This window comes from Pogoniulus pusillus, chromosome 40, assembly GCF_015220805.1.
Source record: "Pogoniulus pusillus isolate bPogPus1 chromosome 40, bPogPus1.pri, whole genome shotgun sequence".
NCBI classification, from domain to species: Eukaryota; Metazoa; Chordata; class Aves; order Piciformes; family Lybiidae; genus Pogoniulus; species Pogoniulus pusillus.
The window spans coordinates 5,839,937-5,864,336 of record NC_087303.1 but is presented as its reverse complement, the minus strand read 5'-3'; the positions used below and the strand labels follow the sequence as shown (position 1 = coordinate 5,864,336).

At 58.5% G+C, this 24,400-nt stretch overlaps 1 protein-coding gene across 3 annotated transcripts in view; it reads right to left on the bottom strand.

Moving 5' to 3' along the window:
* The window catches only part of SCN4A (sodium voltage-gated channel alpha subunit 4), a 68,461-nt gene that overhangs the window by 30,215 nt on the left and 13,846 nt on the right, over positions 1-24,400 (bottom strand). For all 3 annotated transcript variants that reach the window (XM_064174669.1, XM_064174670.1, XM_064174671.1), the window contains 7 exons: positions 23,824-23,965; positions 21,814-22,026; positions 18,374-18,529; positions 17,968-18,091; positions 15,692-15,930; positions 11,695-11,868; positions 8,989-9,345 (listed from right to left, as the gene is read on the bottom strand). In XM_064174669.1, the coding sequence (XP_064030739.1) occupies positions 8,989-9,345; positions 11,695-11,868; positions 15,692-15,930; positions 17,968-18,091; positions 18,374-18,529; positions 21,814-22,026; positions 23,824-23,965 (1,405 nt within the window). The remainder of the gene's footprint in view (positions 1-8,988; positions 9,346-11,694; positions 11,869-15,691; positions 15,931-17,967; positions 18,092-18,373; positions 18,530-21,813; positions 22,027-23,823; positions 23,966-24,400) is intronic.

Genomic DNA, 24,400 nt, shown 5'->3' with positions numbered 1-24,400 from the left:
GGGCCAGTTAGGGCTGTGGGGAAGGTCCTTATGATGAATATGTCTTGGGGCTCCCTCCTGCTCTTGCCCAGACTGGAACTGTCAGCCTCATCTCCTGGAGGACATGGTCCAGCTTCAACTTGTTCCTCCTCTCATGCCCTCAATGTGACTCCTGGCTGCTGGGGTCCTGCTGGTCCATCTGTGAGTGATGCAAATCATCACTTTGGACCTTCCCCAGCCACCTTCCCTCTGGGTCCATCAGTGTGTCCTTCCCTTCACTCCCTTGCAGCTCTTGGCTTGGCTGGTCCCCCATGGGGAACTCCCTAAGCCACCCATAGGGTTGCTTCTTCCCACCAGCCCCAGGGATGATCTCAGCTCTGCCCATTCTCTTCCCAGGGTCAGGCCTGCTCATTGTCCTCCCAGCTACAACTCTTCCCTTCCTCTTTGCTGCCTCTGGTAGCTCAGACACTCAGGGAGTTCCTGAGCATGTCCAACACCCTGGAGCCAGGTAGGAGCCTGAGCCACAGCCATAATGTGCTGGAATGAGGCCAAAGAAGGGCCAAGAGGATGATCAGAGGGCTGGAGCTGCTCTGCTATGAGTACAGGCTCAGAGAGTTGGGGCTGTGCAGTCTGGAGAGGAGAAGGCTCTGAGGAGACCTTATTGTGGCCTTGCAGTATCTGAAGGGGGCTACAAGAAAGCTGGGGAGGGACTTTTTAGGCTGTCAGGGAGCGACAGGACTGGGGGGAATGGAACCAAGCTAGAGGAGGGGAGACTGGGATTAAGCATTAGGAAGAAGTTCTTCAGCATGAAGGGGGTGAGAGCCTGGCACAGGTTGCCCAGGGAGGTGATGGATACCTCATCCCTGGAGGTGTTTAAGGCCAGGCTGGATGAGGCTCTGAGCAACCTGAGGTGTCCCTGCTCACGGCAGGAGGGTTGGAACTGGCTGATCCTTGAGGTCCCTTCCAGCCCTGGCAGGGCTGTGATTCCCTGCTAACCTCATCCCTGTCTCCCAGAGCTCTTCTGCTGGGCAGAAGCTGACTTAGTGCCATGGTCTAGTTGACTGGATAGGACTGGGTGCTAGGTTGGGCTGGATGAGCTTGGAGCTCTCTTCCAACCTGGATGATTCTATGATTTCCCAGCCCTTCTCCTCGCGGGATGCACATCTCAGCATAGCTCCTGGCACAGCCTCCTACCTGAAGGGGCATTGTAGCCAGGTGGGGGGTGGCCTCTTCTGCCAGGTAACCAGCAATAGAACAAGGGGACACAGTCTCAAGTTGTGCCAGGGTAGGTATAGGCTGGATGGTAGGAAGAAGTTCTTCACAGAGAGAGTGATTGGCATTGGAATGGGCTGCCCAGGGAGGTGGTGGAGACACCATGCCTGGAGGTGTTCAAGCAAAACCTGGATGAGGCACTTGGTGCCATGGTCTGGTTGACTGGATAGGGCTGGGGGATAGGTTGGACTGGATGAGCTTGGAGCTCTCTTCCAACCTGCTTGATTCTCTGATTCTCCGATTCTCCGACTTCAGCCTGCCCAGAAGGTGACAGGACTCCACCACAGCCTCTCTCCTGGCACGGATGGACTCTCTGCATGCCAGAAACCTGGAGCAGCTCAGGAGCAGGGCAGCAGGAGCAGGCTGCCCGCGGGCTCCGGGAGCGTGGGCAGCGCCCGGGGGCTGCCCGCTGCAGCCCTCAGCTGTCGGTGTTTGTGCCTCTGGGTGCCAGCAGCGCATCTGAGACGGGAATTAGCTGCTATCCAAGGTCACTGCTGTTGCCACACGGCTCATGCCATCTGCCTGAAGCCTCCTCCTGAAATAAATCCCTCCCCCCCACCCCCCTCTCTCCCGCCGGCTCCGCACGCACGTTAAGCACCGATTACAGCTAACAGCCGCCGTTGGCTCCGGCTGCTGCGGAGAGGAGTCTGTTACCTCCTCACCCGACAGACTTCCTCCCTTTTCCCTTAATAACCCCCAAGGAAATGCTCCAAGTGTCACCGGGACCAAAGGACAATTGGCCGTCGCCTTGCTCCTCTGCAGGGCGAGTGGGGAGAAACACAACCCCCCCCGCGGGCAGGATGCTCAGCAGCTCGGTGGGACACGCTCCAGGGCTCGGAAATACCGGAGACGTGGCCGGGAGAGCTTGGCAGGGAGGATGAAGAAGGCAGAGATGGATCTGTAGGTGGTTGGGTGCTGAGTTTCTCCACTTAGCTTTCAGGGCACCGGTTGCAACAGCTCAGGGTGCAGCAGGAGCTGCAAAGCTTGCCCTGAAGGTCGGGATGCGAACCTCGAGGAGGGCAACGCCTTCGGGAGGGAAACACCTTGGGGAGGGGAACGTCTCTGGGAGGGCAACACTCCCAGGAGGGGGACAACTCCAAGAGGGGGACACTTCAGTGTGGGCAACACAGCCAGGAGGGCAACATCTCAGTGTGGGCAGCAGCCCTGGGAGGGCAGCACACAGCTGGGGGGGGCAACATCTCAGTGTGGGCAACACCTCTGGGTGGGCAGCACACAGCTGGGGGGGGGCAACATCTCAGTGTGGGCAGCACATCTGAGAGGGCAGCACACAGCTGGGAGGGCAACATCTCAGTGTGGGCAGCACATCTGAGAGGGCAACACAGCTGGGAGTGCAACATCTCAGTGTGGGCAGCACCTCTGGGAGGGCAGCACACAGCTGGGAGGGCAACATCTCAGTGTGGGCAGCACCTCTGGGTGGGCAGCACACAGCTGGGAGGGCAACACCTCAGTGTGGGCAGCACCTCTGGGAGGACAACACAGCCAGGAGGGCAACATCTCAGTGTGGGCAGCACCTCTGCGAGGTTAACACCTGAGGCAGGGCTGGCTCTGTCCCTGCCAGCTGAAAATTGTGCTGCCCCCATGTCTTCTGCATGCATCTCCTGGAGGGGTGAATGGGCTGTACCCCAGCAAATGTTGCCTCTAGAAGAGGAGAGGTTTGCAGAGCTTCTTTTGGGGACAGTCTCCAGGGAGCCCCAACTGTGATTTGCAGTCTCTAAGCTCCTGCAGCCTCTGCAGAGTGCCCTGGAGATGCTCCAGGGGCTTCAGGGTGATCCTCAGCAGCTCAAACGAGAGGTTCCCCCAGGGAAGACAGCATCACAAAGCATTGCTGGACGTTGGGCAGCCCAGGGGGAACACTGAGCTGCTGCCCACCATGATGTGATGCATGGACATCTGCTCAGCATCACCCAGTACAGACTCCCCAGGACCTCCCCATGGTGCACAGAACATCAGGGGCTGGCAGGGACCTCATAAGCTCATCCAGAGCAGGATCACCTGGAGCAGATCACAGCTCTCCATGCTGCTACTGGCACCAGTTCAAACCTCTTCTGTGAACCAAGGAACCCAAGCAGCACCCAAATCCCAACTCTGTGCCTTCAGATTACAGCATCACAGCACCACAGTATCACAGCATCACCAAGGTTGGAAGAGACCTCACAGATCATCAAGTCCAACCCTTTAGCACAGAGCTCAAGGCCAGACCATGGCACCAAGTGCCACGTCCAGTCCTGCCTTGAACAGCTCCAGGGACGGCGACTCCACCACCTCCCCGGGCAGCCCATTCCAGTGTCCAATGACTCTCTCAGGGAAGAACTTTCTCCTCACCTCCAGCCTAAATCTCCCCTGGCACAGCCTGAGGCTGTGTCCTCTCCTTCTGGTGCTGGCCACCTGAGAGAAGAGAGCAACCTCCTCCTGGCCACAACCTCCCCTCAGGTAGTTGCAGACAGCAATGAGGTCTGCCCTGAGCCTCCTCTTCTCCAGGCTAACCAATCCCAGCTCCCTCAGCCTCTCCTCGTAGGGCTGTGCTCAAGGCCTCTCCCCAGCCTCGTTGCCCTTCTCTGGACACGCTCAAGCATCTCAATGTCCCTCCTAAACTGGGGGGCCCAGAACTGAACACAGCACTCAAGGTGTGGTCTGAGCAGTGCAGAGTACAGGGGCAGAATGACCTCCCTGCTCCTGCTGGCCACACCATTGCTGATGCAGGCCAGTATGCCACTGGCTCTCTTGGCCACCTGGGCACACTGCTGCCTCATGTTCAGGTGGGTACCAATCAGCACCCCCAGATCCCTCTCTGTCTGGCTGCTCTCAGCCACTCTGACCCCAGCCTGTATCTCTGCATGGGGTTGTTGTGGCCAAAGTGCAGCACCCTGCACTTGGAGCTATTGAACTCCATCCCCTTGGACTCTGCCCATCTGTCCAGGGGGTCAAGGTCCTGCTGCAGAGCTCTTCTGCCCTCTAACCCAGCCACATCTGCCCCCAGCTTGGTGTCATCTGCACACTTGCTGGTGACTGACTCCATGCCCTCATCCAGTTCATCTATGAAGATGTTAAAGAGGATGGGGCCCAGCACTGATCCCTGAGGGACACCACTAGTGACAGCTGCCAGCTGGATGTGGCACCATTCACCACCACTCTCTGGGCTCAGCCCTGCAGCCAGTTCCTAACCCAGCACAGAGTGTTGCCATCCAAGCCATGGGCTGACAGCTTAGCCAGCAGTTTGCTGTGGGGGACAGTGTCAAAGCCTTGCTGAAGTCCAGACAGAGCATATCCACAGCCTCCCCACATCCACAGGCTCCCCACAGCCACCAAGCAGTCACCTGATCATAGAAGGATTGGGTCTCTCCAAGCTGCCCTACCCCTGGCACAAGCTGTGGGGTGCTCTGGGTTTCTGTGGAGGTTGTTTTCACCCCTCTGAAGGGCTATGGCAGCCCAGGGCTGGAGCAGCCACCCTCGGTGGGGAGGGAGGGCATCAGCAGCTCCGGCAGCAGATAGGTTTTCAAAGCACATTCCAAAGAGCTTACACAACCCCTGCAAGGGACAGGAGCGATCTGGGAGAGCTGCCTGCCTCCCTCCCCTCCTGGCTCCTCGAGAAAGGAAAGCAGGGCTCAGGCTGGGTGCAAAACAAGCTCCAGAGCCCTCAGCCAAGGGCTTACCAAGTTTAGAAAGGACTCCAGGCTCGCCTGGAACGCTCAGACCTGCAGCGGGCAGCTGGGGGGAGTGGGGAGGGGGCTGGCACCCCAGGGGCTCACAGAATCACACAGCAGCCTGCTTGGAAAAGACCTTCAGCTTCTCAAGTCCTGCCAGAGCCCAACATCTGCCTGCACACAACTGCATCAGGAGCAGTGTGGGCAGCAGGACAAGGGAGGTTCTTCTGCCCCTGTGCTCAGCGCTGGTCAGGCCACACCTTGAGTGCTGTGTCCAGTTCTGGGCTCCTCAATTCAGGAAAGATGTTGAGGTGCTGGAAGGTGTCCAGAGAAGGGTGACAAAGCTGGTGAGGGGCCTGGAGCACAGCCCTGTGAGGAGAGGCTGAGGGAGCTGGGGGGGTGCAGCCTGCAGCAGAGGAGGCTCAGGGCAGAGCTCATTGCTGCCTGCAGCTGCCTGCAGGGAGGCTGTAGCCAGGTGGGGTTGGGCTCTGCTGCCAGGTACCCAGCAACAGAACAAGGGGACACAGTCTCAAGCTGTGGCAGGGCAGGTCTAGGCTGGATGTGAGGAGGAAGTTGTTGTCAGAGAGAGTGATTGGCATTGGAATGGGCTGCCCAGGGAGGTGGTGGAGTGGCTGTGGCTGGAGGTGTTGAAGCCAAGCCTGGCTGGGGCACTTAGTGCCATGGTCTGGGTGCTTGGCTAGGGCTGGGGGACAGGTTGGAGTGGATGATCTTGGAGGTCTCTTCCAACCTGCTTGATTCTATGATTCTATGTCTTTTAGACCCCTCCAGGGATGGGGACTCCACCACTGCCCTGGTAGCCTGTGCCAGCAGCCCTGGGAAGAAATTGGTCTTCAGGTCCAACCTAAACTTTGCCTGGTGCAACTCAAGGCCAGGTCCTCCCATTCTAACTCTTCTTTCCTGGGAGAAGAGCCCAACCCCCCAGCTGGCTCCAGCCTCCTTTCAGGGAGCTGTAGAGAGCAATGAGGTCTTCCCTCAGCCTCCTCCACACTGCACACTCTCAGCTGCTCCTCCCCAGCCCTGTTCTCCAGATCCTTCAGTATCTTCAATGCCCTTCTCTGGACACACTTCAGCATCTCAATGTCCTTCCTGCAGTGAGGGCCCCAAAACTGAACACAGTTCACCAGGACCCAGGGGAAAGGGTTGTAGAGGGATCATGCACTGCCAAGATGCCACATGGACCACTGTGAGGATTGTGAATGCTGGGGAAGTGCAGAAGCCTTCTTGGGATAAGGAGGTTGGTCCCAAAAGCACTTGGAGCAGCCCTGGGGTAAGAGTTGGTCCCAAAAGCACTTGGAGCAGCCTTGGGGTGAGGGTTGGTCCCAAAAGCACTTGGGGCAGCCCTGGGGTAAGAGTTGGTCCCAAAGCACTTGGAGCAGCCCTGGGGTGAGAGTTGGTCCCAAAGCACTTGGAGCAGCCTTGGGGATGTTGGTCCCAAAGCACTTGGAGCAGCCCTGAGGTGAGGGTTGGTCCCAAAGCACTTGGAGCAGCCTTGGGGTGAGGGTTGGTCCCAAAGCACTTGGAGCAGCCCTGGGGTGAGGGTTGGTCCCAAAGCACTTGGAGCAGCCCTGGGGTAAGAGTTGGTCCCAAAGCACTTGGAGCAGCCCTGGGGTGAGAGTTGGTCCCAAAGCACTTGGAGCAGCCTTGGGGATGTTGGTCCCAAAGCACTTGGAGCAGCCCTGAGGTGAGGGTTGGTCCCAAAGCACTTGGAGCAGCCTTGGGGTGAGGGTTGGTCCCAAAGCACTTGGAGCAGCCCTGGGGTGAGGGTTGGTCCCAAAGCACTTGGAGCAGCCCTGGGGTAAGAGTTGGTCCCAAAGCACTTGGGGCAGCCCTGGGGTGAGGGTTGGTCCCAAAGCACTTGGAGCAGCCCTGGGGTAAGAGTTGGTCCCAAAAGCACTTGGAGCAGCCCTGGGGTGAGGGTTGGTCCCAAAAGCACTTGGAGCAGCCCTGGGGTGAGGGTTGGTCCCAAAAGCACTTGGAGCAGCCCTGGGGTGAGGGTTGGTCCCAAAGCACTTGGAGCAGCCCTCGGGTGAGGGTTGGTCCCAAAAGCACTTGGAGCAGCCCTGGGGTGAGGGTTGGTCCCAAAGCACTTGGAGCAGCCCTCGGGTGAGGGTTGGTCCCAAAAGCACTTGGAGCAGCCCTGGGGTGAGGGTTGGTCCCAAAGCACTTGGAGCAGCCTTGGGGTGAGAGTTGGTCCCAAAGCACTTGGAGCAGCCCTGAGGTGAGGGTTGGTCCCAAAGCACTTGGAGCAGCCTTGGGGTGAGGGTTGGTCCCAAAGCACTTGGAGCAGCCCTCGGGTGAGGGTTGGTCCCAAAAGCACTTGGAGCAGCCCTGGGGTGAGGGTTGGTCCCAAAAGCACTTGGAGCAGCCTTGGGGTGAGAGTTGGTCCCAAAGCACTTGGAGCAGCCCTGGGGTAAGAGTTGGTCCCAAAGCACTTGGGGCAGCCCTGGGGTAAGAGTTGGTCCCAAAGCACTTGGGCTGAGCACTGCTTCCACCTCTCCTTGCAGAAGGGTATGGAAAGTGGGAGGAAAGCCTACAAAGCTATGTGGAGGAGAAAGGACACCTTGAAGATGAACTTCTTTTGTCCCAGAGCTGCTCCTGCATCTGTCCAAAGCTCACTGTTCAGTTTTCCTTTCCTCAGTCTCCTCTTCTGTCTCATTTCAACTGAAGGCCCCTCAGGAGTTGCTTCTTACCCTGCTTTACCCAGCACAGGTCTCTGGGAGGGAGGTTGAGCCTTTTGTTGTGCTCCTCGAGGTCCCAGACTATGCCCACAGGCACAGTGCTGGAGATGAGCTGAGCTGGATGGCACTGGCCAGAAACCAAGGGGGCAGATCTGTGCCCCCAACCACGACACCCTCTGTCCTCATCACCTTGCCCTGAGGGTCACACAGAAACCTCCAGGCTGGCACAGCCCCTCAGGAGCAACCAAGTGCAACCTAGAGCCCTGCTCTGCAAGGTTCACCTTAAACCATAGCCCCAAGCACCACAGCCAAACCACCCTGACACACAGCCAGGCTGGGGCACTCCAGCACCTCCCTGGGCAGCTCATTCCAGTCCCTGACCACTCTCTTCTGATGTCCAGTCTAAACCTCCCCAGCCTCAGCCTGAGGCCATTCCCCCTTGGTCTGTCTCCACTCACCTGTGAGCAGAGCCCAGCAGCAGCCTCTCCACAGTGTCCCTCCAGGTAGCTGCAGGCAGCAATGAGCTCTGCCCTCAGCCTCCTCTTCCTCACACTACCCATCCCCAGCTCCCTCAGTCACTCCTCAGCAGATTTATTCTCCAGGCCCTTCACAGTTTCCTTGCCCTCCTCTGGACCTGCTCCAGCACCTCCACAGCTCTCTTGTACTGCAGTGCCCAAAACGGAACCCAGCACTCGAGCTGTGGCCTCACCAGAGCTGAGCCCAAGGGCACAAACACCTCCTGCTGCTGCTGGCCACAGCATTTTGAAGCAAAGCCAGAGTGCCATTGGCATTGGCTGCCTGGGCACATTTGTGACTCCTGTTCAGCTGCCAGGGCACACTGCTGGCTCCCACTCAGCTGCCAGGGCACACTGCTGGCTCCCATTCAGCTGCCAGGGCACACTACTGGCTCCCACTCAGCTGCCTGGGCACACTGCTGGCTCCCGTTCAGCTGCCAGGGCACACTGCTGGCTCCCATTCAGCTGCCAGGGCACACTACTGGCTCCCACTCAGCTGCCAGGGCACACTGCTGGCTCCTATTTAGCTGCCAGGGCACACTGCTGGCTCCCGTTCAGCTGCCAGGGCACACTGCTGGCTCCCACTCAGCTGCCAGGGCACACTGCTGGCTCCCACTCAGCTGCCAGGGCACACTGCTGGCTCCCACTCAGCTGCCAGGGCACACTGCTGGCTCCCTTTCAGCTGCCAGGGCACACTGCTGGCTCCCACTCAGCTGCCAGGGCACACTGCTGGCTCCCACTCAGCTGCCAGGGCACACTGCTGGCTCCCACTCATCCGCCTGTCCCCGACACCCCCCAGCTCCCTTTCCACCAAGCAACTCTCCCACCCCCAATCCCTGCAGGGCCCCCCCCAAGGCTCACCACCAGGTTGCCAATGACCATGACCATCATGAAGACGATGAGGCACATGGTCTGCCCGGCCACCTCCATGCAGTCCCACATGGTCTCGATCCACTCCCCGCAGAGGATGCGGAAGACGATGAGGAAGGAGTGGAAGAAGTCATTCATGTGCCAGCGAGGCAGGGTGCAGTCCAGGGAGATCTTGCAGACACAGTCCAGGTAGCTCTTGCCAAAGAGCTGCATCCCCACCACGGCGAAGATGAAGACGATGATGGCCAGCACCAGCGTCAGGTTGCCCAGAGCGCCCACCGAGTTGCCAATGATCTTGATCAGCATGTTGAGGGTGGGCCAGGACTTGGCCAGCTTGAAAACCCTCAGCTGGAGGAGCAAAGAGAGGAGGAGGAGTTGGTTTCAGAGCGTCACAGAATGTTAGGGGGGGTTGGAAGGGAGCTACAAAGCTCTGACAGTCCAATTCCGCCCCCCACCACCCTTGCCCCCTCTCCCACTTGCTCCACAGCAGGAGGCTCTGGGATGAGGAACCATCCATGTGAACCCCAATAGATGGACCAGAGGGTTTCAGAAGGTTGGGAGCTGCAGGTGAGGGGATGGAGAAGAGACCAAGCCCAGCTGGTCACAACCTCCCTCCAAGGAGGTCATAGAATCCCAGAGCCAGAGAATATCAGAGGCTGGAAAGGAGCTACAAAGCTCTGACAGTCTAACCCCCCTCTCCCCCCCCACGCTGCCCCTCACTGCCCCCCTCTCCCACTTGCTCCACAGCAGGAGGCTCTGAGATGAGGAACCATCCATGTGAACCCAAATAGATGGACCAGAGGGTGTCATAGAAGCCCAGAGCCAGAGACTGTCAGAGGCTGGAAGGGAGCTACAAAGCTCTGACAGCCTAAATCTCCCCCCTCACCACGACCCTTGCCCCCTCTCCCACTTGCTCCACAGCAGGAGGCTCAGGGATGAGGAACCATCCATGTGAACCCCCATAGATGGACCAGAGGGTTTCAGGGGGTGGGAAGATGCAGGTGAGGGGATGGAGAAGAGACCAAGCCCAGCTGGTCACAACCTCCCTCCAGGGAGGTCATAGTCACAGAACCAGAGTCTGTCAGAGGCTGGAAGGGAGCTACAAAGCTCTGACAGTCCAAACCCCCTGCCAGAGCAGCAGCACCTGGAGCAGGTCACACAGGAACACATCCACATCACATTGGGTGCTTCTGTGCTCCACAACCTCCCTGGAAAACCTGTGCCAGTCTCTCACCACCCTCACTCCTCCTCCTCACATCCACTTTCAGTCTCCTCTCTGCCACTCCAAACCCATTCCTCCTCCTCTTGCCATTCCCAGACCTTCTCAATAGTCCCTCCCCAGCCCTCCTGCAGCCCCCTTCAGATCCTGCAAGGCCACTCCAAGCTCTTCTGGAAGCCTTCTCCTCTGCAGGCTGCACAGCCCCAACTCTCTCAGCCTGTGCTCAGAGCAGAGCTGCTGCAGCCCTCTCAGCATCTTGGTGGCCTCCTCTGCACTGGCTTCAACACTTCCATGTCTGAGTGGCTAGGGCTGGGTGCTAGGTTGGACTGGATGATCTTGGAGGTCTCTTCCAAGCTGGTTCATTCTGTGATTCAATGTCCTTCTCGTGTTGGGGGCTCCAGAACTTCACAACCTGACAACCTTTCCAAAGTGAAGCTATTTTTATCCAATGGCCAGCTTAAGCCTCCCCTGGAGCAGCTTGAGGTCATTCCTCATCCTATCACTTGTTCCTTGGCAGAGGAGACCAATTCCACCTTGCTGCAAGCTCCTTTCAGGGAGCTGCAGAGAGCAATGAGGTCTCAGCCTCCATTTCTTCAAACTAAACACCCCCAGGTCCCTCAGCTGCTCCTCCCCAGCCTTGTTCTCCAGACCCTTCGCCAGCTTTTCTGCCCTGCTCCAGCCCCTCGATGGATTGAGGTGCCCAGAACGGAGCACAACACCCAAGGTGTGGCCTCACTACTGGGCTATAGAGCAACCATCACCTCCCTGCTCCTCACCCCAAAGACAGAATCATAGAATCTGGTTGGAAGAGAGCTCCAAACTCATCCAGCCCAACCTAGCACCCAGCCCTGCCCAACCAACCAGACCATGGCACTAAGTGCCCCAGCCAGGCTTGGCTGCAACACCTCTAGCCACAGCCACTCCACCACCTCCCTGGGCAGCCCATTCCAGTGCCAATCACTCTCTCTGACAACAACTTCCTCCTCACATCCAGCCTGAACCTGCCCTGGCACAGCTTGAGGTTGTGTCCCCTTATTCTGCTGCTGCTTGCCTGGCAGCAGAGCCCAACCCCTGCTGGCTACAGCCTCCCTTCAGGAGGGAGAAGTGGGATCAAGCACAGGTCCTCTGACAGATCCCCACGGAATCAAGCAGGCTGGAAGAGAGCTCCAAGCTCAGCCAGCCCAACCTAGCACCCAGCCCTGCCCAACCAACCAGACCATGGCACTCAGTGCCCCAGCCAGGCTTGGCTGCAACACCTCCAGCCACAACCACTCCACCACCTCCCTGGGCAGCCCATTCCAGTGCCAATCACTCTCTCTGCCAACAGCTCCCTCCCTATAGTGCTTAGCTGGTCTGTCAGTGGCATCCTCAACAGGGGCCAAGATGGTGACCACCACACAGGAGGTGGCACAAGCCACTCTCCACCCTGCTGGCACCTGCATGCCCAGCCAGGCTCCCCTCCTGCCCAGGGCACCTACCAGGCGGAAGGAGCGGAGCACGGAGAGCCCCTGCACGTTGGCCAGGCCCAGCTCCACCAGGCTCAGGGTGACGATGATGCTGTCAAAGACATTCCAGCCCTGCTGGAAGTACTCGTAGGGATCCAGAGCAATGAGCTTCAGGACCATCTCTGCTGTGAAGATGCCTGTGAAGACCTGTGGGAGACAGCATCTCGTCACTGCTGTGGAGGGGTAGAGTTGTGCTGCTTGGAAAAGCCCTTCCAGCTCAGCCAGCCCAGCCCAGCAGCCCAACCCCACCATGGCCACCAAACCATGGCCCCAGGGGTCGTGGCCATAGGTTGCTTGAACACTTCCAGCCATGGGGGGGACTGCATCATCTCCCTGGGCAGCCTCTGCCAAGCCCTCACCGCTCCTGTAGCAAAGAAATTGTTCCTCAGCTCCAACCTAAGCCTCCCCTGGCACAACCTCAGGACATTTCCTCTCCTTCCATCACCTGATCCTAGGGAGCAGAGCCCAACCCCCACCTCACTGCAGCCTCCCCTCAGACAGCTGCAGAGAGCAATGAGGTCTCCCTCAGCCTCCTCTCCTCCAGGCTGCACCTCCCCAGCTCCCTCAGCTGCTCCTCTTCTCCAGACCCTTCCCCACCTTTCTTGCCCTTCTCTGGCCCTGCTCCAACCTCTCAATGTCCTGCTTGGTGAGGCAGGCAGGCCCTGGGCAGGTCCATGGAGGGCAGCTGGAGGAGGCAGGTGAGTTAGGACACAAGATGAGGCATCCTGGGCTGTGCCAGAGGTGCTTTAGTGTCCTGGCTCCTCTGGGCTGCAGCTGACATCTTCTCCAGACTGAGCAGCTCCAAGTCCCTCAGCTGCTCCTGCCCAGCCCTGCTCTCCACACCCTTCAGCATCGTTGCCCTCCCCCTGTAAGGCAGTGCTGGGCTCTGGGCTGGCTCCCACCTGTCCTGTGAGGTATTCCCAAGGAGTTTTATCCCATCAGGGCCAGGCTCAGTTAGGAACAAGCTCTGCAGCTGCTGCCCAGTGTGGTTTGTGATGCCAGGCTGGGAGTGCTGATGACTGATTGCTTCTGGAGGGACACAGGGGTGAGTGCTGGCAGAGGGAAACTAAAACCAAGCTGTGTTGGCAAAGGGAACCCTCTTTGGAGGGCTGCTGGATGGCAGAGATTCCCAGCTCTGGGAACTGGGCTGCTACTGGGGAGCCCCTGGCCCTGCCTGAGCCCTGGGGAAGCTGATCCAGCTCTGACACATTGCTCCTGCCCTGGGACTACAACAGCTCAGTGTTGTCACATTAGCCTGGCACCGGCTCAGCAATGTGACAATTAACATCCCTGATGCCATTCCCTGCTGACAGATCTTGCCCTGGGTGTGGATCCTGCTGGGATGCACAGGTCCACACCTCCACCCCGCAGGGAGGAGAGGCTGCAGGGACACTGCTGCACCAGCGGCAGCCAAGGGCATGCTCCTCAGCGTGGCACTTTACATTCCAGCCCACCACTGTCCCCTTCTCTGCTCCTGCTACCTGATCCCAGCTCTCTACAGCCCCAGACGCAGACTCCAAGCCCGGTGGGGGTTGGGAGGGACCTCTGGGGCCCATCGACTCCTGCCCTCTCGTTAACATCTTTCTGCCTGCAGCAAGCACAGCAGCTTCCAGCTCTGACACGGGTAGGGGATGTGGCCATGGATCAGTGGGAGCTGTTTCTCGTCCTTCCATCCACCTCTCCCTGCTCTTTCCCCAGCCAGTCCCAGCAGGGCAGGACAGGGACACTCCTCTGTACCATCACCCAGCTGGGCTGGGTGCTCTGCACCAAACCAGGCTGCTCCCTCAACACAGCTCCTTGCAAAGATGCAGCTGAGCCTTTCTCACTGCTGCCTTTGGAGAGCCAAAGCACAGACACTGAATCCCAGCATGGTGAGGGCTGGAAGGGACCTCTGGAGCTCATCCAGTCCAACCCTCCTGCTAAAGCAGGGCACCCACAGCAGCTTGCCCAGGGGCACAATGGCCAGGAGGGTTTGGAAGCTCTGCAGAGGAGGAGACTCCACAACCTCTCTGGGCAGCCTGCTCCAGGCCTCCAGCAGCCTCACACCAAACAAGTTTCTCCTCCTGTTCAGATGGAACCTCCTGGGGTCCACTCTGTGCCTATTGCCCCTTGTCCTGTTCCTGGGGCACCACTGAGCAGAGTCTGGCCCCAGCCTCTTGCCCCCAGCCTTTAGCTCTTGCTGAGCACTGCTCAGGTGCCCCTCAGCAGCCTCACACCAAACAAGTTTCTCCTCCTGTTCAGATGGAACCTCCTGGGTTGCAGTTTATGCCCATTGCCCCTTGGCCTGTCACTGGGCACCTTTGAGAAGAGCCTGGCCCCAACTCACCCCCATGCCCATGGGCATTGGGCTCTACACAGCCAGAAGCCACTGCTGGCTGCAGGAGAAGCTGGAGCTGGCTGCAGAGTGACCTCACTCCCAGCAGCAGCTGATGAACCCCCGAGGGAAATCAGAGACACAGCAACCATGTGCTGAGCCCTGTGCTCAGCACCACTGCCCCAGTATCACTCAATGCCTGCACACAGAGAGCCCCAGCAGGTGCTGGAGCTGGGCTGGGTGGTAGGAGAGGAGCCACTGAGCTCTCCCATCACACTTCCCAGAGCTATCAGGAGCCTCCTGGACTTGCCCCATCAGCAGATGCCATGCAGCTGGCACCTATCTACCCTGAGCTCCAAGAAGGAGCAGCCATGGCTGGTTGCAAGACAGCCACGAAGTCAGGACAGATGTGCTGGGATTTCCCTGGGAAAGATGATGATGATGATGATGATGATGGTGATTATGAGATGCTGCCAGTGCTGTTGTCTCCTGTTCCAAGAGGACCTCTTTGCTCCCAGCATCTGAACTGGGCCCTGCTCTGCCCTGTGCCCCCCTGCCAGCACCATGAGGACACTGTGGTGTCAGTCAAGGCTGGCAGCAGCCCACACCTGACCCTGGCTTGTGATGGTGAGGATGGCTCAGGACAGCTCTGCAAGGTCATGCCCATGCTGGCGTGGCCAAGGTGCACCAAGTAAGACAGAAGGTGCAGCAGAAGGGGAGCAAGAGATGGTGGATCCCACTTCCAGATGCCACCTCCAGACCTCTGGAGTCTGAGCTGTGCCAGGGATGCTGTGATCAGACCCCTGCAGCAGGTTCTCAGCAGCTGGGAGCTGTTTGCAGGCACACATGCATGCTGCTGGGGTGCAGGGTGGCAGCAGGGGAGACCTGCCCAGCAGGGTGGCTAGTATGGCTCTGGGTGGGCAAGGATGGGATGGCAAGGGGGGGAGGGTGGGGTGGCAAGGGGGGAAGGGTGGGATGGCAAGGGGGGGGGGAGGATGGGATGGCAAGGGGGGGGGAGGATGGGAGGGCAAGGGGGGGGGGAGGATGGGATGGCAAGGGGGGGGGGAGGATGGGATGGCAAGGGGGAGAGGATGGGATGGCAAGGGGGGAGAGGATGGGATGGCAAGGGGGGAGAGGATGGGATGGCAAGGGGGAGAGGATGGGATGGCAAGGGGGAGAGGATGGGATGGCAAGGGGGGAGAGGATGGGATGGCCAAGGGGGGAGAGGATGGGATGGCCAAGGGGGGAGAGGATGGGATGGCAAGGGGGGAAAGGATGGGATGGCAAGGGGGGAGAGGATGGGATGCCAAGGGGGGAGAGGATGGGATGGCCAAGGGGGGAGAGGATGGGATGGCCAAGGGGGGAGAGGATGGGATGGCAAGGGGGGAAAGGATGGGATGGCAAGGGGGAGAGGATGGGATGCCAAGGGGGAGAGGATGGGATGGCAAGGGGGAGAGGATGGGGTGGCAAGGGGGAGAGGATGGGGTGGCAAGGGGGGGAGGGTGGGGTGGCAAGGGGGGGAGGGTGGGGTGGCAAAGGGGGAGAGGATGGGGTGGCAAGGGGGGAGAGGATGGGGTGGCAAGGGGGGAGGATGGGATGGCAAGGGGGGAGGATGGGATGCCAAGGGGGGAGGATGGGATGCCCATAGCTGCCTACCAGGTTGCCCACAGTCAGCACGTTCTCGAACTCCTCCGTCATGGGGTAGTGCTCCATGGCCATGAAGACTGTGTTGAGCACGATGCAGATGGTGATGCCCAGGTCCACAAAGGGATCCATCACCACCATCTTGACAAACTCTTTCAGCTTAACCCACGGGGGACAGCAATTCCAGACCAGGAAGGTGTGGGCAAATTTGTACCACCAGGGTGGGCACTTCTGGTGAGCTTCCTCCAGCTCTGAGGGCAGGAAAGAAAAATGCCATCAGGGGAGGCTTATCCTCTCCCTCCCTGGCTGGGCCAAGTGCTACCTGGCTAGGAGGATCATGGGATCACACAACTGTCAGGGCTGGGAAGGATCTCATCCAGTTCCAAATCCCCTGCCCTGGGCAGGGACACCTCACACCAGAGCAGGTTGCTCAGAGCCACATCCAGTCTGGCCTTAAACACCTCCAGGGATGAGGCTTCCACCACCTCCCTGGGCAACCTGTGCCAGGCTCTCACCACCCTCATGCTGAACAACTTCTCCCTAACATCCAGTCTGAATCTCCCCATTTCCAGCTTGGTTCCACCCCCTCCAGTCCTGTCACTCCCTGACAGCCTAAAAAGTCCCTCCTCAGCTTTCTTGTAGCCCCCTTCAGATACTGGAAGGCCACAAGAAGGTCTCCTCAGAGCCTTCTCCTCTGCAGACTGAACAGCCACAACTGTCTCAGGCTGGAGAAAAGAAGGCTCCTGAAGAGACCTCTCCTCAAGTCCTGTACCAGCCCCAGGCCATCAATGAGTTCAACACAGGGGCTAGAAGAAGCCTTCTCATGGCCAAGCACAGGCACATTGCAGACCTTACCCTCCAAAGCAGATCAGCCATGGAACTGGGGGTCCAATCCTACTCTCAGCACCTGGGCAGGATTTGGGGTGCTGAGACTGCAGGGACATCCAAGGGCATTGCTCTGGGGTGGCCAAAGGGTTTGGTGCCTGTTCTCAGGGAGGACAGGGATGAGCATCATGGAGTGGTTTGGGTTGGAAGGGCCCATCCAGTCCAACCCCCTTGCAGCCCATCCAGTCCAACTCTCTTGCAGTCCAACCCTCTTGGGCTCATCCAGTCCAGCTCCCTTGCAGTCCAACCCTCTTGGGCCCATCCAGTCCAACCCTCTTGGCCTCATCCAGTCCAGCTCCCTTGCAGTCCAACCCTCTTGGGCTCATCCAGTCCAGCTCCCTTGCAGTCCAACCCTCTTGGGCCCATCCAGTCCAACCCTCTTGGCCTCATCCAGTCCAGCTCCCTTGCAGTCCAACCCTCTTGGGCTCATCCAGTCCAGCTCCCTTGCAGTCCAACCCTCTTGGGCTCATCCAGTCCAACTCCCTTGCAGTCCAACCTTCTTGGGCTCATCCAGTCCAACTCCCTTGCAGTCCAACCCTCTTGGGCCCATCCAGTCCAACCCTCTCGGGCTCATCCAGTCCAGCTCCCTTGCAGTCCAACCCTCTTGGGCTCATCCAGTCCAGCTCCCTTGCAGTCCAACCTTCTTGGGCTCATCCAGTCCAGCTCTCTTGCAGTCCAACCCTCTTGGGCTCATCCAGTCCAACTCCCTTGCAGTCCAACCCTCTTGGGCTCATCCAGTCCAACTCCCTTGCAGTCCAACCCTCTTGGGCTCATCCAGTCCAACTCCCTTGCAGTCCAACCCTCTTGGGCCCATCCAGTCCAACTCCCTTGCAGTCCAACCCTCTTGGGCCCATCCAGTCCAACCCCCTTGCAGCCCATCCAGTCCAACTCCCTTGCAGTCCAACCCTCTTGGGCTCATCCAGTCCAACCTCCTTGCAGCCCATCCAGTCCAGCTCCCTTGCAGTCCAACCCCCTTGCAGTCAGCAGGGACAGCTCCAACTGGAGCAGGTTGCTCAGGGCCCCAGACAAGCTTCCAGGCATCTCTCACCTAATGCTGAGTCTAGAGTACTTCCTGATGAAGCTGAGGCAGCAGCTGCTGCTCAGCAGCTCTCTGTTGCCTCTGGAGCCTGCTCCAGTTGGTTGCAATCCCATCTGTTGCCTTCAGATGGTGAGTTGCTGCCTCCAGGCACCATCCCAGTGAGCTGGGGGTGCAAAGCCTTTCTTGAACATCTCTGCACTGACCCTTTGTGGAGACCCCAGCCCAGAGTCATCCCTTGCATGGGGCTGGAGGTGTGGGACAGCTGTTACCACTGATGTGTGCTGAGCATCTCACCAACACACAGCCCTTGGGCTCAACCAGCCAGCTCCAACGTGACCCTCACCCAGGCCAGGGCAGGACCTACCTTCCACAGCGTTGGAGATGACACTGATGGCACTTCCCACCCTCTTCTCAAGGCCTGGTCCATCTTGGTTGCCCACAGCGAGGTGGTTGTGGTCTGATTTCTCTGGCTCATAGGTTGGGTTGAACTAGAGGGAGAGGAATCAGAATCATTTTGCTTGGAAGAGACCTTCAGGATGATCAGGTCCAGCTGGAGACCACAGGGGACAAGTGCAGAGTGCTGCAGGTGCTTCAGTGCACTCAGACACAGGGCAAGGACATGGTCTGGAGAGACCTTGAGGTACAACATGGGAACTACTGAGAGGCTGCAGAAAGCCTTTAGGACAAGGTGGGCACAAGCCTGTGTCTGCAGCAGGGTTTATTGGGGTGGGCACCCTCAAGGGACAGCAGAGCCAGAGCTGAGCACTTACATCAACCACTGTAGCAGACCTCTCCAGCTTGATCTTGGGGATCACCTGCCCGTTGCAGTCCTTTGCCTTGTCCTGGTCACTGCTGGGGTCTGAGTCGTGCTCCTTCTCAGCCACACTGCTGGGCAGGGAACTGCTGCTGGATGTCCTCTCCTGCAACTGCAGCAAGCCCCAGCCCCATCAGCCGCAGCCGTCGGCAGCTTCCCACAGCCACTGCAGGGCACCAGGCTATGGAGGGGGTGAGTCAAGCCCCAGCACCTCCTGAGCAGGACTTGTGAGCCCCAAAATCAGCTGCTGTAGGGCCTGGGCAGCAAACTGAGACCCTCATGAGCTACAGTGAGGGATAAGCTTGCAGCAGCTAAGCAGAAGTTGCCAACCTCTCCTTCTCACTCCCACCACATGGTGTGAAGCTCTCCCTGCCCTGCTGCCCACCCTGCTAAGGACCAGCCCAGGACAGAGCTGGCTCTAGGCTGGCAGTGTTTGGTGCCAGCTCATGTCCAGCTTTTCCCCACCCAGAACCCCCCCAAGTCCTTCTCCACAAGGCTGCTCTCCAGCTCTTCACCCCCACAGCCTGGGTAGGTACCAGGGATTGTCCCAACCCAGTTGCAGAACCTTGGACTTGGCCTCGTTGGACCTCATGAGGTTGCCATGGCCTCACTTCTCCAGCCTGCCCAGCTCCCTCTGGGTGGATCCCACCCCTCAGGTGTGTCACTCAGCTTGCTGTCATCTGCAAACCTGCTGAAGCCATTCCTTGGTTTGAGGCAAGGAGATCAGGCAGCTCCTGAGCCCACCAGGCACAGCTGCAGGCTCTCTGCAGGTCTGCTGGGGCCAGCACTGGGGCCAGACCCCCACAGCCAGAGACTCTCAGGGTCATTAAGGTTGGAAAATGACCTTGAAACCATCAAGTCCAACTGTCAACCCAACACTGCCACCACCCTGCCCCCAAGTACCATGCCTACAGGTTTCACAGCATCACAGTATCAGCAGGGTTGGAAGAGACCTCACAGCTCATCAAGTCCAACCCTTTAGCACAGAGCTCAAGGCCAGACCATGGCACCAAGTGCCACGTCCAGTCCTGCCTTGAACAGCTCCAGGGACGGCGACTCCACCACCTCCCCGGGCAGCCCATTCCAGTGTCCAATGACTCTCTCAGGGAAGAACTTTCTCCTCACCTCCAGCCTAAATCTCCCCTGGCACAGCCTGAGGCTGTGTCCTCTCCTTCTGGTGCTGGCCACCTGAGAGAAGAGAGCAACCTCCTCCTGGCCACAACCTCCCCTCAGGTAGTTGCAGACAGCAATGAGGTCTGCCCTGAGCCTCCTCTTCTCCAGGCTAACCAATCCCAGCTCCCTCAGCCTCTCCTCGTAGGGCTGTGCTCAAGGCCTCTCCCCAGCCTCGTTGCCCTTCTCTGGACACGCTCAAGCATCTCAATGTCCCTCCTAAACTGGGGGGCCCAGAACTGAACACAGTACTCAAGGTGTGGTCTAAGCAGTGCAGAGTACAGGGGCAGAATGACCTCCCTGCTCCTGCTGGCCACACCATTGCTGATGCAGGCCAGGATGCCACTGGCTCTCTTGGCCACCTGGGCACACTGCTGGCTCATGTTCAGGTGGGTACCAATCAGCACCCCCAGATCCCTCTCTGTTTGGCTGCTCTCAGCCACTCTGACCCCAGCCTGTATCTCTGCATGGGGTTGTTGTGGCCAACTCCACCACCTCCCTGTGCAGCCTGTTCCCAGTGTCCCACCACTCTTCCACTCCTCAGGCATCATCTTTCAGCTCCTGCAAGGGCTCCCCTGGGTGAGATGCAGGTCTCTCAAGCCCTCTTTTCTGTCTCCAGTCCTGACCAAAGGCAGATGCTTTGCTGGTGCATGGAGCTTTGTGCCACTGCTCTGTGCTTCTTTGGTACCCTCATCACAACCTGCTCCTGAGGGCTCTCTGCCAGGTTTCCTGCTCCCAAGGAGCTGTTTTGCTTGTTCTGGAGCCTTCTACACCTTGTTTCTCACCTCACTCCCCACACCACACATCTGTGCCTCACTTCTCTGCTCCTTCTCACTGCTCCCTGGGCTGGATGTGGAATATTTTCATCGCCTTCCTTTCCCCCACCCAAGATAGGATCTCAGCTCTCTGGTTCCTCTGTAACTCCCTCAGATAGTTACTCAACTATGAGTAGCAGTGACTCAAGGAGGGTAGTGAAACACAGACTGGTTGCTCAGAGGGGTGGTGGAGGCCCCATCCCTGGAGACATTCAAGGTCAGGCTTGCTGTGGCCTTGAGCAATCTGCTTTAGCTGGAGGTGTCCCTGCTGCCTGCAGGGGCAGGTGGACAAGATGGTCTTTGAGACTCCCTTCCAACCAAATCACAGGCTCACAGGTGGCAGGGGTTGGAAGAGACCCAAAGAGCTCATCCAGTCCAACCCCCTGCCAGAGCAGGACCACACAATCCAGCTCAGGGCACACAGGAACACATCCAGACAGGCCTGGGAAGGCTCCACACAAGGAGACTCCACAACCTCTCTGGGCAGCCTGTGCCAGGGCTCTGGGACCCTTCCAGGCAAGAAGTTCTCCCTTGTGCTGAGCTGGAACCTCCTGTGCTGCAGCTTCCATCCACTGCTGCTTGTCCTAGCCCAGGGAGCAGTGAGCAGAGCCTGTCCCCCCCTGCTGACCCCCAGCCCTCAGAGAGTTACAGACATTGATTCAATCCCCTCTCAGTCTTCTCTTCTGCAGACTAAGCAGCCCCAGGGCCCTCAGCCTCTCCTCAGCAGGCAGTGCTTCACTCCCCTCCTCATCCTCACAGCCCTCCCTTGGACCCTCTCCAGCAGATCCCTGTCCCTCTAAAACTGGGGAGCCCCAAACTGAAGTCAGCACTCAAGTTGAGGTCTCATGAGGGCAGAGTAGAGGGGGAGGAAAACCTCCCTTGCTCTGCTGGACACACTCTGCTTCATACACCCCAGGACCCCATTGGCCTTCTTGGTCCCCAGGGCACATTGCTGTGCCATGGATGTTCTCCATGAGCACTCCCAGGTCCCTCTCCTTGGGGCTGCTCTCCAGCAGTCACCTCCCAGCCTGTCCTGCTGCAGTTTATTATTCCTTCCCATCCCTCCCATTCTGTGATTCTACCTTTGCATGTCAAGGACCAAATGGAGCTGGTCCTCAGCCTCTGTACAAACAGAGGCAGCACCACACTGAAAGCATCACAGGACTGCTTCAGCTGGAAGCTGCCTCTGAGATCACTGAGTGCAACTCTCAACCCAGCACCACCATGGCCATCAAACCCCCTCCCTGAGTGCCATGTCCACGTGGTCCTTGGATGCCTCCAGGGACGGTGACTCCACCACCTCCCAGGGCAGCCTGTGCCAATGCCTGACCAAAGGCAGCTTGGCTCTTCCTCCCCTCTTCTCCCACTGTTTCTAAGCTCTCTTGTTTTGGCCTCCAGCCTTTCCACCAACCCTCCTCTCTTCCTCCTCTTGCTGCTTCTTTAGCTGCTCCATGAGCTGCTGGAACTCCTCCTCCTTCTGCTGCTCCTCCAGCATGGTGGCATCGTTCTGCTCTGCGTAAGCCATGGCCACCACTGCCAGGATGAGGTTGATGAGGTAAAAGGAGCCAAGAAATATAACCACCACGAAGAAGATCATGTAGGTCTTCCCTGCTGCTCGCAGTGTCTGTGGAAAGAGGAGGCACCACCTCAGCTTGGAGGTGTTTGCAAGGGTCTTCCACCAGGGCACCTTCCCATGTGTGGCAGGAGCTCAGTGTTTTACTCCTGTTTTCCTCTCCCCTAAGGGTTGGTCATTGCCCACTTGAGGTTCTTGCTCTGCATGGCACTGGGTTAGGACTTGTGGCCAACAAGCCAGAGGTCACAGACCCACAGAATTAAACCAGGTTGGACGAGAGCTTTGAGATCATCGAGTCCAACCTGTCACCATCACCTTCTGATGAGCTAAACCCTGGCACTAAGTCTCTCATCCAGACTCCTCTTAAACATCTCCAGGGATGGGCACTCCATCAGCAGGCCATTCCAGTGGCCAACCACAGACCCAGCCAAACCTGGCAACCCAAATGTGGAGATGGGACCAATGCTTCACCAGACTTGTTTTGGTGTGGCAGGGGCTGGTGCCTCTTAGCCTCAACTTCTGGGTGCAGTTCTGCAGCCCCCAGCACAAGTAGGACATGGAAGTGTTGGAGCCAGCCCAGAGGAGGCCACCAAGATGCTGAGAGGGCTGCAGCAGCTCTGCTCTGAGCACAGGCTGAGAGAGTTGGGGCTCTGCAGCCTGCAGAGGAGAAGGCTTCCAGGAGAGCTTGGAGTGGCCTTGCAGGATCTGAAAGGGGCTGCAGGAGGGCTGGGGAGGGACTATTGAGAAGGTGTGGGAATGGCAGGAGGAGGAGGAATGGGTTTGAAGTGTGAGAGGGGAGATTGAAAGTGGATGTTAGGAAGAAGTTCTTGAGAGGAGTGAGAGCCTGGCACAGGTTGAGTGTGGTGAGACCCAGGCACAGGTTTCCCAGGGAGGCTGTGGAGCACAGAAGCACCCAATGTGATCACATTGGGTGCTTCTGTGCTCCACAACCTCCCTGGAGGAGTTCAGGACCAGGCTGGATGAGGCCTTAAGCGACCTGTTCTAGCAGGAGATGTCCCTGCCTATGGCAGGGGTGTTGGAACTGGCTGAGCTTTGAGGTCCCTTCCAACCTAAACCATTCTATGATTCTCAGGTCTCACCCTTGGGCCAAGATGGTTCCTTTTCAACCTCTAGATCTGGGCATCATCATTCCCAGAGGACACTTTAAATGTAGGCTTAGAATCATAGAATTGACCATCTTGGAAGAGACCTCCAAGATCATCCAGTCCAACCTAGCACCCAGCCCTAGCCATAGAATCATAGAATCAGTCAGGGTGGGAAGGGACCACAAGGAGCAGGCAGTGCCAACCCCCCTGCCATGCCCAGGGACACCCTACCCTAGAGCAGCCTGCACACAGCCTCAGCCAGCCTGGCCTCAAACACCTCCAGCCATGGGGCCTCAACCCCCTCCCTGGGCAACCCATTCCAGCCTCTCACCACTCTCCTGCTCAACAACTTCTTCCTCACCTCCAGCCTCACTCTCCCCACCTCCAGCTTTGCTCCATTCCCCCCTAGTCCTGGCACTCCCTCACAGCCTCAAAAGTCCCTCCCCAGCTTTTCTGTATCATAGAATCAACCAGGTTGGAAGAGACCTCCAAGATCATCCAGTCCAACCTATCTTTTATCTCCTCAGGCTCTGGACCCAGGCCCAGCTGAGGTTTTGTGGTGTGCTGGCTCTGCACTGCCTGGGTTTTGGGGGGGGGGGGGGTGGATGGAATCATCTCTGCTGATCTTGATTAGGTCCTTAAACCACAGCACAGGGACCCACATATTTCCAGCTCCTGGTTGAGGGGCAACACCAGAAGAAGAGGAACATCATCAGGGGGGGAAAGAGTGTTTGATGCCTACCAGCTGGAAGAGGTTCTCCCAGAAGTCCTGGGTCATGAGGCGGAAGAGGGCCAGGAAAGCCCAGCTGAAGGTGTCGTAGCTGGTGTAGCCATAGTTGGGGTTCCTCCCAGCCTTCATGCACTGGAACCCTTCTGGGCACTTCCTACCAAAGGAGCCATGGGGGGCAGCTGCCATCAGCCCTGGTGCTGCCCCTCCTCTACCCACCTTGAAACCTCCCAGCCCTGGAGGCGCTGAGGTGCCTCAGCGGAACCTCCCCCACCCATGCTGATGCAGTCTGGACTGGTCCTACCTTCCCCACAGCTGAACCAGTCAGGATGAGATCCATCCCTCCTCCCCCCCAGCAGGACACAGCTGGGATTCCTCCACCACCTACCTGTAGGGTCACACTCCCAGCCCCACTGTAGTCCCATCTCAACCATCACAGTCCCTCCTTCCCCACAGCTGAACCAGTCCTGATGTCCAGATCCATCCCTCCTCCCCCCAAGCAGGACACAGCTGGGATTCCTCCACCACTCACCTGCAGAGCCACACTCCCAGCCCCACTGTGGTCCCATCTCAACCATCATGGTCCCTCCTT